This window comes from Phaethon lepturus, unplaced genomic scaffold, assembly GCF_000687285.1.
Source record: "Phaethon lepturus isolate BGI_N335 unplaced genomic scaffold, ASM68728v1 scaffold46249, whole genome shotgun sequence".
Taxonomy (NCBI): Eukaryota; Metazoa; Chordata; class Aves; order Phaethontiformes; family Phaethontidae; genus Phaethon; species Phaethon lepturus.
In genome coordinates this window covers 1-12,807 of record NW_010562169.1, presented here as the reverse complement: position 1 = coordinate 12,807, position 12,807 = coordinate 1, and the positions used below count along the sequence as shown (strand labels likewise).

Below are 12,807 nucleotides of genomic sequence, written 5' to 3'. Positions count from 1 at the left end.
GGCCTCTGACGGCCCCTTCCCACCCAAACCCCGCTGTGAGTCTATGTGTTTAAGCAAACGTGCTGTTATTTGACGACTGCTACAACATAGAGTGGGGATGAAGCCAAGGTACAAGAGGCAGGGGAAGGTTGCCCATGGTTGTGGAGCATCCTGACCCGCTCCAGGACCCATTGCCCACACACTGCCCAGGTTTATTCCCTTTACAGGCTTTGGACGGCTTCTTCTTCGTTGTGAACCGCGAAGGGAGGATCGTCTTTGTCTCTGAGAATGTGACCAGCTACCTGGGTTATAACCAAGAGGAGCTCATGAACACCAGTGTCTACAGCATCCTGCACGTGGGGGATCATGCCGAGTTCGTCAAGAACTTGTTGCCGAAGTCACTAGGTAAGAAAGCCCTTGAGGTGGGTTTTTTATCAGCTGGTGCTTGGAGAGTACTGTAAAAAACGATGTTGCGTCTTCAGTGGAGCTGGTCTTATATTGGGGGTTTTTTTACATGTTATTTATATATATTATTACATTTTATATTGTTTACTGTGAAATTCAGAGATATACCCAACCCGTAAACCTTTGCATAGTGAAATACATCCTACCAGTGAGATATCAATATTAGATTTTTTAGTAAATAAGCTGATGGATGACAATATTCACGTCATCTTCCCGTTGTCTTTCTCCGCTAAGAAAACTTTTGCCTTCATCTTCTTTGGCTTGTGGGTGGGAAGAACCAACTCGTCTGCCCGAAGGGAGGGGCACATGTAGGAGCTTTAAGGGAATGAGGAGTAAGATTTCGAGGTGTTGGTTTGGGGGCACTGAGCCTGTTGGCTTATCCCATTCATTTAGGACGTCCTCTCAGCTGGAGGGGTGTTGTCCCCAGCTGGTTTCAGAGCCCATCAGTACTTTGCCAAGTATCTAGCATGGGGATATGCTGCACCTTGGGGTGTGAGAAGAGGTCACGGTGCAAGCGGTGAGCTCGCGATGGTCCCCTACAGCGGGAAAATGAACAGTTGTGAGGATGGGAGGAAGCATCGCATGGTGAAGACACTTGCGGGGTGTTGGAAGCAACCGAAGCAGAAGGTTTTATTCGTTTACTGGAGGTGAGCATCCTCTGGGCGGCGAACGCGGGTGAGACATCACTGATTCCTCATTCGGTCACACCTTTGAAGAAACACAAGAGAAGATGAGCCTTTTCCAAGTAGCTTGACTTAAAAATAGTTTGGGTTTTTTTAAATACACACTTGTCTTCCTTCTGCATAAATACAATGATATCTTAAACCACCTAAATCTACGGGCACTCATCAGATTGAGCCTATAGAGGTTCAGGCATCGTCTTTTCCGTGTGCTTACCCAGTTTAAGGCTGGGTATTTTGTCTTTCGTTGGATGTTACAAGTCCCTCAGCTCTTCTCATAGGTCAGGTTGCGTGAAAGCTTTATAATCTGGTGGCAAAATCGCTTGGGTTGAATGTGGCTATCCTCCATGAAGAGGTTAGCAAAATCTTTCAACTGCTGCCCAGAGGTTTTTGGAGAAAGCCAGGTCATAGAAAAAAATCAACAGGGAAGGTTTTTGCTGCTGTGGTGCCAGAAGGTCTTGCTGCTGACTTGTCCCAGAAATGGGGAGGAAGCAAAGAAAAAATTCAATTCTATGGAGATGCTTAGCTGGATTTGCTGGAGAAGTCCCGGGAGCATCACTTCGGGGGGATTTCAAGTACAACAGCAAGAGGCAGGAGTCTTCCCAAGCACTGGAAGTGACTCAGAGACCCCGTGCCTCAGTTTCCCTGCCTGTAAGGTGGAGATGATAGGACCTACCAGCGATGTAAGGAGCAATTCATTAATGTCAGAACAACAACTCTCATGACGTGCTGATCTTAGTTGAGGTTGTAGGTGCTCTTAGGGCTTGGCTGGCAGCGTGGGTCTGGGCACAGGGTCTTCAGCAGGTCTGAAGGAGCCCCAGGGGCTGACGGGGAGGGCTCTGCCCCCAGCTTTGCTCTTGGCTCCCCCCTGACCTGGGCAGTAAGCTGGTTTCTTCCCCCCATGCCGATGCTTTTCCTTCTGTCCCCTTATCCGAGGGGTCCTCAGGACGTTGGGGAGGGTGTGTGCACGGCACGACTCTTATCAGCTCCTTTTCTCCTCCTTTCTCCATCCCCAGTAAATGGAGTTCCTTGGCCTCAAGAAGCAACCAGGCGCAACAGCCATACCTTCAGCTGCAGGATGCTGATCCGGCCACCCGACGAGCCGGGCGCGGAGAACCAGGAGGCTCGTCAGCGCTACGAGGTGATGCAGTGCTTCACCGTCTCCCAGCCCAAGTCCTTCAAGGAGGAAGGAGAAGGTAGGGGAGAGCATCCTCTGCTGCTGGCCCTGCGTTCGGGCTGGGGAGGGCAGGGCAGGCAGAGGAGCAGGGTGGGGATGGCAGTGCAGGCAGCGGGAGGACCGGGGTGGTCAGGGCAGGCAGGGCTGCCTGGTGGGGCTGGTTATTCCTGGCCTGGCACAGGCGATGCCCGGCACGGGGCAACAGCGGCGGAGATGCCTGAAGTTCTCTGTGGCTTCTTCTCTCCCGCTTCCCCCTGAGCCGATGCCCTCCAGCCACCCCAGCTTCTCTGGCCCTCCGGCTGCCTCCGGCGCCGCTCGCAGTCGGTATTCCTTAAGGAAGGAGCAATATTTAATACCCACCAAAGCCCTCTGGCTGCAGCACCTTCCCAGCAAGTGACGTGGGTGCCCAACACCCCGCCTTGTGCCTTCACTGCTGCTGGACCTCGGTGCTGCCTGCATGTTTTTGGGCTGAATTGGCTGCCTGCAGGCAGATCTGCCTGGGGACTCGGGACAGGCAGGGTTCCCTCGGCGCCGTGGGGGTCGTCGTTTTCCTGCAAGTGCCCTAACTCTCCTTTGGGTGTCCCAGCTATTATTTTCCAGCACATTAGTTGGATTAATCCATTGCGGTTTACACAGGAGATCATGACTGGAAGGAATAAATTATGGTATTTTATGACCAAATACTTTGCCTGAAGCCGACAGTTGCTGGCTTTTAGTGCTGACTTTTATTGTACAATACTGCCAGATCGAAAAGCCTTTACAATTAATTTCTCCAAGCACTGGAAACCTCTTTTCCAGCAAACTGTATAGAGTTTAGAAAGAGCCTACTCGCTTTGAAGGGACGGGGGATTGCTCGGGGTAAACACTTCCAGGGCAGGTCATGACAATCAAGCCACCACCAAGGGGCATCTTAATTAAAATGTTGAATTGCAAGCCGCGGTTGTAACGTCTGATTTTCATGTTCTCGGTCCTTTCTCCTGCTTTGGCAGATTTCCAGTCGTGTCTGATATGCATCGCGAGACGATTACCTCGACCGGCAGCCGTTACCCCTTCTGAATCCTTTGTGACCAAGCAAGACACCACAGGTAACGTCCCAGCCATGCCGGGGAGTCCTGGCTCCAGGGGCTTTGCTGTCCCCGGGGGCCAGAGGCCGGCGGTGCAGTGCAGGACCCCGTAACGTGAGCACGGTCCCGTCCTTTGCAAATGGCAGCGCTGCCTGCTAGCAGCGCTGTGGTTGGCACCTCAGCTGGAAGCACCTCAGCTGAGTTTACACCTCAACTGATCCAATACACCAGACCATGCCCTGCACGCAGCCCCTCTCTGCTCCGTGGGATTTTGGGGATGACTGAGGTTGCTGATTGATGGGAATGAAACAGTCATCACCTTTCGGATCCGGGTTTGCTCTCAGCCAAATATTGTTTTGTAGCCATTCTGGAGACCTTCTTTCTGGTAGTTCATCATCACCCTGGACTTCCCTGCAGCCTGTGAATCCTTAGTGAGTGATTTCCCTGCTCGCTGCTCCCTGCCCGTGGCTGTAAAACAGCCGGCAAAGCTGTCTGGTGTTTCATGTCGAGGGACAAAAAAGGCGGCAGGTCCTGCTTGGAGGACCCCTTGGTGTGGGCAAAGTGGCTGGCAGGGTGTCCCACCAGGTGAGGATATGAATCTGGGGACCCCAGCCCTGGAGCAGGGAGGGTCCCGTCGCACAAAGGTGCTTCTTGTTGGGTTTCATGTCCACTTTGGCTGGTCAAGGTGTGCGTAGAGGTTGGTGTGTGCTCCAGAGCAAACTCCTTGAACCTCCACCTCCTTCTGGAGGACCTCCTTGTGTTCTCCTGCCACTGCTGCCAAATAGGACGTGGATTCATTTTCCACATTTATGGACCTATTTGTGCTGAAAGACTTCTCATCCTCTGCTCGAGTAACGTGGCTTCTCTCTCTCCGCCCAGGTAAAATCATCTCCATTGACACCAGTTCCCTGAGAGCTGCCGGCAGGACGGGTTGGGAGGATCTGGTGCGGAAATGCATCTACGCTTTCTTCCAGCCTCAGGGCAGAGAGCCATCTTACGCCAAGCAGCTCTTTCAAGAAGGTAACGGGCTCCTCTTCCTCGCTGGCGCGCTCTCCTGCCGAGCAGCGGGAGCTGCAAGGAGAAGCCGGGGCACGGTCCTCCTTGCTGGAGAAATGCTTTCTGGAAAAACAAATGCTGTAACAATAATCACAAAGTGCTGAAGGGAGAAGGGAAGGGGCTGAGTAACGCTGGAGGAGCATCCCCAGCCAGGAGGCTCCCTCTTACCCTTCAGGAACTACAGAATTGAGACAAATATGAGCCTAATATGGTAATTTTAATTTTTTTTTTCCTGTATCATCTGCAATCACCATCCCCAGTGTCTAAGCAGAAGCAACGGAAGCTCTTCCGTGAGCGTTTTTGCTCTGTCGGCTCTTTGATGAGCATCTTTGCTGTGTCGGCGAGGATGCTCGCAGCAGGGATGCAGGGAAGGCAGGACGTAGGAGCGGGAGGTTGCTGAGCCTCCGGAGAGCTGTAGCTGTGCCAGGGTTGCAGTGCCAGTGTCCTGCTGCACCTTCCCAGCCTGGCTGGGCTTCACCAGCTTGTACCTTGTACACTGCTGGTTGAGTGATGGCCCCTTCGGAAGCTCTGAGCACTCAAGGACGGTGCTGGGTGGATTTAGATTTACCCACTGCAGGACACGGCTTTGGAGCTGGAAAAGCAGTTGGGAGGATTTCTGTGCCACCGTGGTTATTTGTAACCCTTTTATTTTCCGGGTCTACATGGTTAGCCAACATGCAGCATGTGGTCTTGTTTGCTGGGAACGTGGTTGTCCCGGGCAGGTCCTCTGTCTCCTCTGCTCCCTCCATCCTCCTCCTGGTGCTTGTAAGGTGTTGCAGGTTCTGGCTTGAGTTTCTAAGGGATTTCTTGTGTTTCTGGTTGTCTCCTTCAGTGATGACACGCGGCACGGCCTTCAGCCCCTCGTACCGATTCACCCTGAGCGACGGGACGGTGCTCAGTGCCCACACCAAGTGTAAGCTCTGCTACCCCTCCAGCCCGGAGATGCAGCCTTTCATCATGGGCATCCATGTCATCGACAGGTACGTCCCCACCCTGCTACTACCGAGCCATGCCAGTGCCCAGGTGGGCAATCCCGGAATCAAAGTGCCTGTTCCCTACAGTGGGAGGGGGATCCACGGGTGGTCTACAATGCTGGTTTGGAAATGTGATCCCCATGAGGAATCTGAGTCTGAAAACCAGCGTGATGGCAGCTCTGCTGATCTTGATTATTCTTGTTTCGCAAAGAGGTGGCCCTGGGAGTTCAGGTGGAGGTTTATAGACGTGGTTCTAATTTCTGCGTTGCCCTGGAGAGCTTAAAATATTTGGGGAGGGAGAGGCTCTGACAAACTGGCAGGTCAGGGCGAGGTGAGGCTGTGGACCTGGGCTGTGCTGGAGAAATGCGAGGGGGCTGGGGCAGCGGGGAATGCTGTCGGAGCACGGTGCCCCTCCAGCTGCGTGGGAGCGTGGGACCCGGAGAAGGTGATGCCTTCGGGGTTTAGCTGGTGAGCGGCCATGATCCCGAGCAGAGTCGCGTTTCTGGACAGATGCTAAAGCTGCTGCACTCCACCCATACGACTGAAATGGATACAGAAGTGCTGGTGGAGATGGGAAGGCTGGGACCATCAGGGCTTGTGAGCTGCTGCTCTCCAGGCTTCCGAGCTCTGCAGGAGCTGTCTGAGTGACACTAAAGGTTTGGGCAAAGCCTCTTGTGACTTTTCCTCTCTTTTTCATCTCCTGCAGGGATCACGGCATGCTCTCACCCCAGGAGAACACTAACTCCGCGATGTCCCTCCCCCGGGTCAGCCCCTCGCTGAACCCCAGCATCTCCCCGGGGCAAGGCATGGCCCTGCCACCCTCCATCCCTCCCTCCAACGGCAGCATGTTGGCCACCAATGTGAACCAGCAGCCGGGCACCGGCCTCCACAACAGCAACTCCAGCACCAGCCAAACCAGCTTTGGGTGTTCACCTGGGAACCAGATAGGAGCCAACGTTGCCTTAAGCCAGGGACAGACTGGTCCCCAGAACAGTAACCACACTTTGAACCTCAGTAGCTCCCCCATGAATAGCCCAGGGATTACGCCACCACAGTTCATGTCTCCGAGGCATCGGGTCAGCCCAGGGCTGGTGCCCAGACCCCGAGTGCCCAGCAATCCCTTCTCGCCCACCATGCCCACCATGCACTCCCCCGTGGGCATGGCCAACAGCGGCAGCGGGGGCAGCGGTGGCGCCGGTGGCACCAGGCCCTTTTCCAACGCCCCCATAAACTCTATGCAGGGTCTGACTGAAGGTCCCAGCACGCCGGTGGGCTACTCCACGCCACCCCCCGTGCTGAGACAGCTCAGCTCCCAGAGCTCGCCCAGCCGCCTCGCCATGCAACCCATGAAAGCAGAGTCCAAGGACAGCAAAGAGATCGCCTCCATCCTAAGCGAGATGATCCAGTCGGATGGCGGTTCGGGGGACGGCAAACCACTGGACTCAGGCATGCTGCACGCCGGCGACAGGCTCTCCGAGGGGGACAGCAAGTGCTCCCAAGCCAACAGCCACAAGCTGGGCCAGCTCCCGGCCGGGCCACCCCAGCGGAGCAGCAGCTTCGGCACGCTGATGCGGACACGAGCTGCAAAGATTCGTTAGCTTGCGCAGGCACCGCTGGCACTTTGGCCTCCGGCAACCCTCCCAGCAGCACCTGCCCTTCCTCCCATAGCTCGCTGACCGAGCGGCACAAGATTTTGCATAGACTCCTTCAGGAGGGCAGCCCTTCCGATATTACCACCCTGGCCATGGAGCATGAGAAGAAGGAGAATGCCCCAAACCCTGCTACCACCCCCACGGCTCAGAGCCAGCTGCCCGGAACCCCGGACATCAAACTGGAGCCGGACGCGCTGAAGAAAAAAGATGTCAAGGATCACCAGCTCCTACGCTATCTGCTGGACAAGGATGAGAAGGAGCTTGCTGCAGCCCCAGCGCTGAGCCTGGATGATGTAAAAGTGAAGGTGGAGAAGACAGAGCAGATGGAGCCTTGTAACACGGCGCCGGTGCCACTTGCCAAACCTCCTGCCGCAGAGGAGGTCAAGCTGGAGACACAGGGCCAGGTGAGTCGACCCATCTGTGTCCATGCTGGTGGGATGCTCTCAACAAGCTGTGTTTTGGGGGCAGTTTCCCCCAAACCTGCTGGCGTGCTCCCTCCACAGCAAGGCAGTGGGGCTGGGAGAAGTGTGGGGAGATGTCCTGTGGCTGCTGCAACCTTCTCCAGCGCTGGTGCCACCTTCTCCAGCGCTGGTGCCGCCCTTCAGCACTGATTCTACCTGCTGCAGTGCTGGTACCACCTCCTCCAGTGCTGGTGGCACCTTCTCCAGCACCAGTGCTGGACCTTTTGTCCAGATGCTTCCCATGTTGGCAGCTCAGCTCTTCAAGCCAATGGTGGAAAGGGAAGGGAGAAACTTTACCAAGGCGTATAAAAATGAGAAGGAAACGCTGCGCATCGCTGCAGGTGGTGGGCTTGAGTGAGGAGAAGACCACGTGCATGTTGCCATGTGAAAGGTTCTTAATTCTGCATCTCTGGGCACATTCAGGGCTCGTGTCCCAGGGAATTTTCAATCCATTGCCCTCTTGTTGGCTGAGATTAGCAATTATATGGGCCTTTTAGTAAGTATTATTAAATCGAATAATCCAGTGACAGATCTCTGCAGTAGAGATTTGGGTGTATAAATATTCATTACACGCAGCTATGAATAGAAGAGATTTCTTATTTTTGAAAGCCAGGGGAGATGGTAACATGGATAAGGCTGCTTAATCCTTTTTAAGCAAAGAGAAGAGAGCGGCTGACATGAAGAGCAGGGCTGATCGCCCGCTTACTAACTGCGGCAAATGAGGCTGCCGGCGTCTGGAGATACGGGATGAATGACGGAGCGCTCGGAGAGCCTCGAACGACAGATACACAATAAATCTCGTAGTAAGGTTAAGGGCTCGGTTGGCCTGGCAGTCGTGGACGGTTATCCTATAGGTGAGTGGGAATTGAGCTCCTTATCTCTTTCTATAATGTACCTTCCTGGTGTCATGGTCTGGCTGGATGGTACGTCCTCCCCTGTCATCTCCCATTTGAGATCCATCACCTAGATTAAGATAAATTGCCTCCGGATTAGGAAGACCCAAGGCAAGTTGTGCTTATTTTGGGAGGCACATGGGAGCTTGCAGGTGGGCAGTGAACCTGTCATAGAACCAGGTACCCACCACGATGCTCTAGTGGAAGGCACAGCATCCTCCCGGGAGATGCATGGGCTCTTGCCCGGAGCTACCGCAACCTGCTTTCACAAAGCTGGGAGCGTGTCAGGGAGCACGGTTGTAGCTGAAATTAGGCAAAATGCCAGGGCACGGGAAGAGCTTTGCTTGCCTGTTCTTCCGGACATCCACGTGAAGGATTCACTCACCGGCCAGGGATGCAGGCAAGCTCTTCGCTGACCGTCAGTGATGGTTCCAGGTACTCCATCCTTCAGAGAGGGCAGAAAGCCCTATTAATTAAAGGAGGCTGTGCTAGCTAATTGTGCTCTGCTCACAAACAGGCACACAGAGCTTGGATGACTTGAGCCTGGATGTGTTTATAAGCCCCTCTCCTACGCTGTTGGAAGCAGCCGAGTGTTTTTTAGGCTCCTTCATGGCTTTTCAGTTCCAAGTATCCCTCCCCAGGCAGCTGGAGAGCATGAGGATTATACGTTGGACACTACTAAGTGCTTCCAAAGAGTTAATAAAAGAGGCTGGAGAGGGTTTGCAAGTCTTAAAATGCATTTTCTGAGGAGTGAACAACTTTTCACTGCTCAGCAGCTAAGGACAGAGTTTCATTTCCATGTTTTCTGTCACAGGCTGCTTTGGTGTGGCACGGGGAGGGGGAGCTGCCATTTCAAATAAAATCTAGCACTTCTAGATTTTTGTTTTCATATGTGATTATTTTAAAAATTGAAATGTCAATTAGGAGCAACATTAATTGCGGGACAGGCTCTGCAGCTCGCCTTCAACCTTGAAGGAATTAGTTCCTTCCCAGATTTATCCTATGGAAGTGCCCTGGGTTGGCTCAGAGCCACCCGTCCACGGGGCGAGAACAAAAAATATTTGGGTAGGGCTTGGGAAAAAGCTAGTAGGAATTAGAAGTGTTTAAAAAAAAGATGAAAGGAAAAGAATAAGCAAGGTTTTGGAGGGGCTCTTCATCCTTGCGCTTCAAGGCATGAGCTGAACTTCACCTAGGTGAAGATGAAACTTTCCTTCAGGTCAGGTTGTCTCCTCTGCCCGTGAGCATGATGCTGGGGAGCAGGCAGTGCTGCCTGCACGTGGGAGTGCTCCACCGCCTGTGGACAGTGGGGTCCAAAGAGAAGTCGTGGATGCCCCATCATTGGAAGTCTTCAAGGTCAGGTTGGACGGGGCTCTGAGCAACCTGATCTACTGGAAGATGGCCCTGCCCATGGCAGGGGGTTGGGCTGGATAGTCCTTTAAGGTCCTTTTCCAACCCAAACCATTGATTCCATGAAAAATAAAAGTTTTACCTTCTTTTTAATTCGCTTTTTGGTTTCTGAAGCTACATTTCAGCTGGTTTTTGCAAGTAGGGTAGAATTCTTTTCTCAAAAAGAAGGAAAAAAAAGGAGTGATGACAGAAAGACGGAGATCCTTATGGAAATAGCTGCTTCCAGGAACCAGGGTTCCACAGAAAATTCAAATGATCTGAAGGTTGCCATAAAATCATGGAATTAATTAATTTGTGCAAGAATTTTGTTGCCCAGGTGGCTTGGGAGAAGTGCCTTCGCTCCACAGGAAGGTCCAGCCAGGGATAAAGGTTGGCTGGGTGGGTACCACCTGGGAGCACCTCTGACCTCCCTGGTGAGCTGATTTCATGCATGGGGTGTCCTACAAGCCTGCTGGGTGAGGCATAAAGGGCAGAGGCGGGATGCTGTCCCTTGGTCTGCCATTTGGTTGGCTTTGGTTTTGGAACCTTGTTTATGCCAGGAGCTGGAGGTTTGGGGAAGAAGAAGCTGTTCAGAAATATTCAGTCACCCTGAGCCTCCATCCCTTATGTCATGGGTTTTCTCACCCGTTTGGGGACAGAAATAGGTCATGGAGATCTGAGCCTTCTCTGAGCAAGACTGGATGGCCCGAGTTGCTCCAGCCCTCCAGCACCATGTGTTTTCTAGACATGGAGGAGAAATAAAATACCCATTAAAGTGGGCAAGATTCCAGGTGCAAGTTTGGGTGCTCCAGAACACAACTGATAAGCACCCTGCTCCCACCAGGTGTCCTTCATTTCCACCTCTCCATCCTCCAACCTCTTCACATACCTTATGAGCAACGCAAGAACTTCACTGCTCCCACACTATCTCCTCTTAACTATTTATCTCCTCAATTTGGATGCCCGCAGCTCCCTCTGTGCCCTTCTTCTCCCTCTGCCTCCAAAATGACCTCCCTGCAGGAGGAGGTGGAGTCGAGGAGATATATTTCTGCTGTATCGTGGATGTCTCCCATTCGCTTCAGTTCTCTTTGTTTTGCAAACTTGAGCTTTAAAAAAATGCTGCTTGGTCAAGAAATTACATCATTTGGAAGAGTTGAGACATGCAGCCTGCTGCAGGAGTTGAATTTGCTGCATTTCGTTCTCTCTGTGAGCCTGGGTTTAGGAGGATACTCTGCTTCTCAAGGCTCTGGGCTTAGGATTTGATGGAAAGGATACGGGTGAAAAGAAAAAGACTAGTTAATCCGTTATAAATTGTAATATTGATGCCTGCTGCTTACGGAGCACTTTTCATCATCGGCGTTGTCTAAACATCGTTTCGTTCACAAAATGCCACTGCAAAGGAAAAACAAGCGCGTGCCCTGTCATCTATTAAAAATACCGATTCATCTCTCCAGGTGCTACCGTGAGACTGTAGGAAAGGAGGAAAAAAGAGCGGTGAAGGTCCAGAAGGACCATGGCAGGGAGCGCGAGTGGCGTCTCTCGGGTCTCAGATGCTGGACTGGGCTTGTGGTTTCAATGGAGCCAGTGTTGTTGGAGGGTCAGTCCCGAGGTGGAGCTTCCCGCAGCCGCCCTGGGCTTTGTTTTCGTGATGGGCCACCCTGTGCACCGTGGAGGTGAAACTGGAAGCGGCTGCAGCGGCTATTGGCATTGCCACCCGTTTGGAGGATTTCATCTGAGATATCACATATTTCCAGCTAGGATTTAGGGAGAAACTTCTCATGCTTTCTTCTGGCAAGGGGCAAAGCTGTCACCTGGGTGAGAGGTCTTCAACGCTGCTCCATCAGCCGGGGAAGTGCAGAGACATCCCAGGGATGCCCAGAGCCGGCAGCCTCCCGGCTACGTATCATGGGCAGGGGCTTTTTTTGCAGCCTTGCCTCCCAGCTGACAGCGAAGCCTCTCAGCGAAGCCAGGATCCCAATTCCTGCCAGATTTCTCCATCTTCTCCAGACTGGAGCTTCACTCCTTCCATCAAATGCAAAGATTTTCCCTAGTGCTATCAAGTTGTCTATTAATTACCCCGTGTTAATGGCCAGGCTTTCCCTAACGCCGAGGGGGGCTCTTCTGGAAGTGGTATGCGTCCTTCGATTTTAAAGCATTTGGTTTCCCTTGAGATATTTTCCTTTTTAGCCAAAGCTCATTTATCTCAGCTCCTTTAATCCCAACCTGCTGCTTTACAGCGCCGCTATTACAGCCACTGGTGCAAATCCCTTTCCCAGTAACTTTCCCATTTATTTGAGTCCCCGGGCTAAACATCTTCCATTCTTAGCGCTGATGGAGGCTGGAAAAGCTGAATGATATTTTACAACCCCGTTGAGGGTAATTACATGCCCGAGGCCAGCTTCAGTGTTGGACACTTGTTCCAAAAAGTCACTTCTGTTTCTTAGAAAAGACCATTTTTTTATTATTATAATTTCAGCATAAGCATGTGTATATTAACAAAGCAAATTATCTCCCGTTTTAAATAGCTGGAGGTTATACATACCATTAATAATTATGTTAATTGCAGTGCATGAGCATCTCGAAGCTGCCGCCGAGGGCCGAGCTCTGGGGTGGGGACCCGTGTGCAGGGGGGACGGTCCTTGTCCCCCCAGGGTCTGCACCTGACCGGTCCTTGTCCCCACAGGGTCTGCAATTGACCAGGCAGAGGGATGCAGGGCTGGTTCTCTGTCCGTGCAAGACGCTCGGTGTTTCGGCAGGCGAAGGCATGGGGGAGCCGTGTTGGGGGGCTACGTCCATGCGAAAACAGCGCTCGGTCTCGCTGATGCTGTGTTTGGGCTGAATCGTCCACCTGTGATTATTTTTTTTTTCCCTTCCTTAGTTTGCTGCCGAACTGGAGCAGCTGGACCAGCTCCTGCCCTCGCTGGAGAAGGCGGCTCAGCTGCCCGGCTTGTGCGGACCGGAGAGAAGCGAGAGCGGCGTGGCCGGCGTCGCCGTCAAACCGGAGATGCTGGCAGCCCCCC

At 52.8% G+C, this 12,807-nt stretch overlaps 1 protein-coding gene across 1 annotated transcript; it reads left to right on the top strand.

Annotated features, from left to right (window-relative positions):
* Positions 1-206: 206 nt before the first annotated feature.
* NCOA1 (nuclear receptor coactivator 1) lies at positions 207-12,803 on the top strand (the record flags this gene model as incomplete). Its single annotated transcript, XM_010294187.1, is given in 8 exon segments — positions 207-384; positions 2,141-2,320; positions 3,291-3,386; positions 4,245-4,385; positions 5,254-5,401; positions 6,102-6,924; positions 6,927-7,451; positions 12,666-12,803. Coding segments are annotated over 8 exon segments (2,229 nt in total), but the record flags the coding sequence as incomplete, so codon positions are not given.
* Positions 12,804-12,807: the final 4 nt, after the last annotated feature.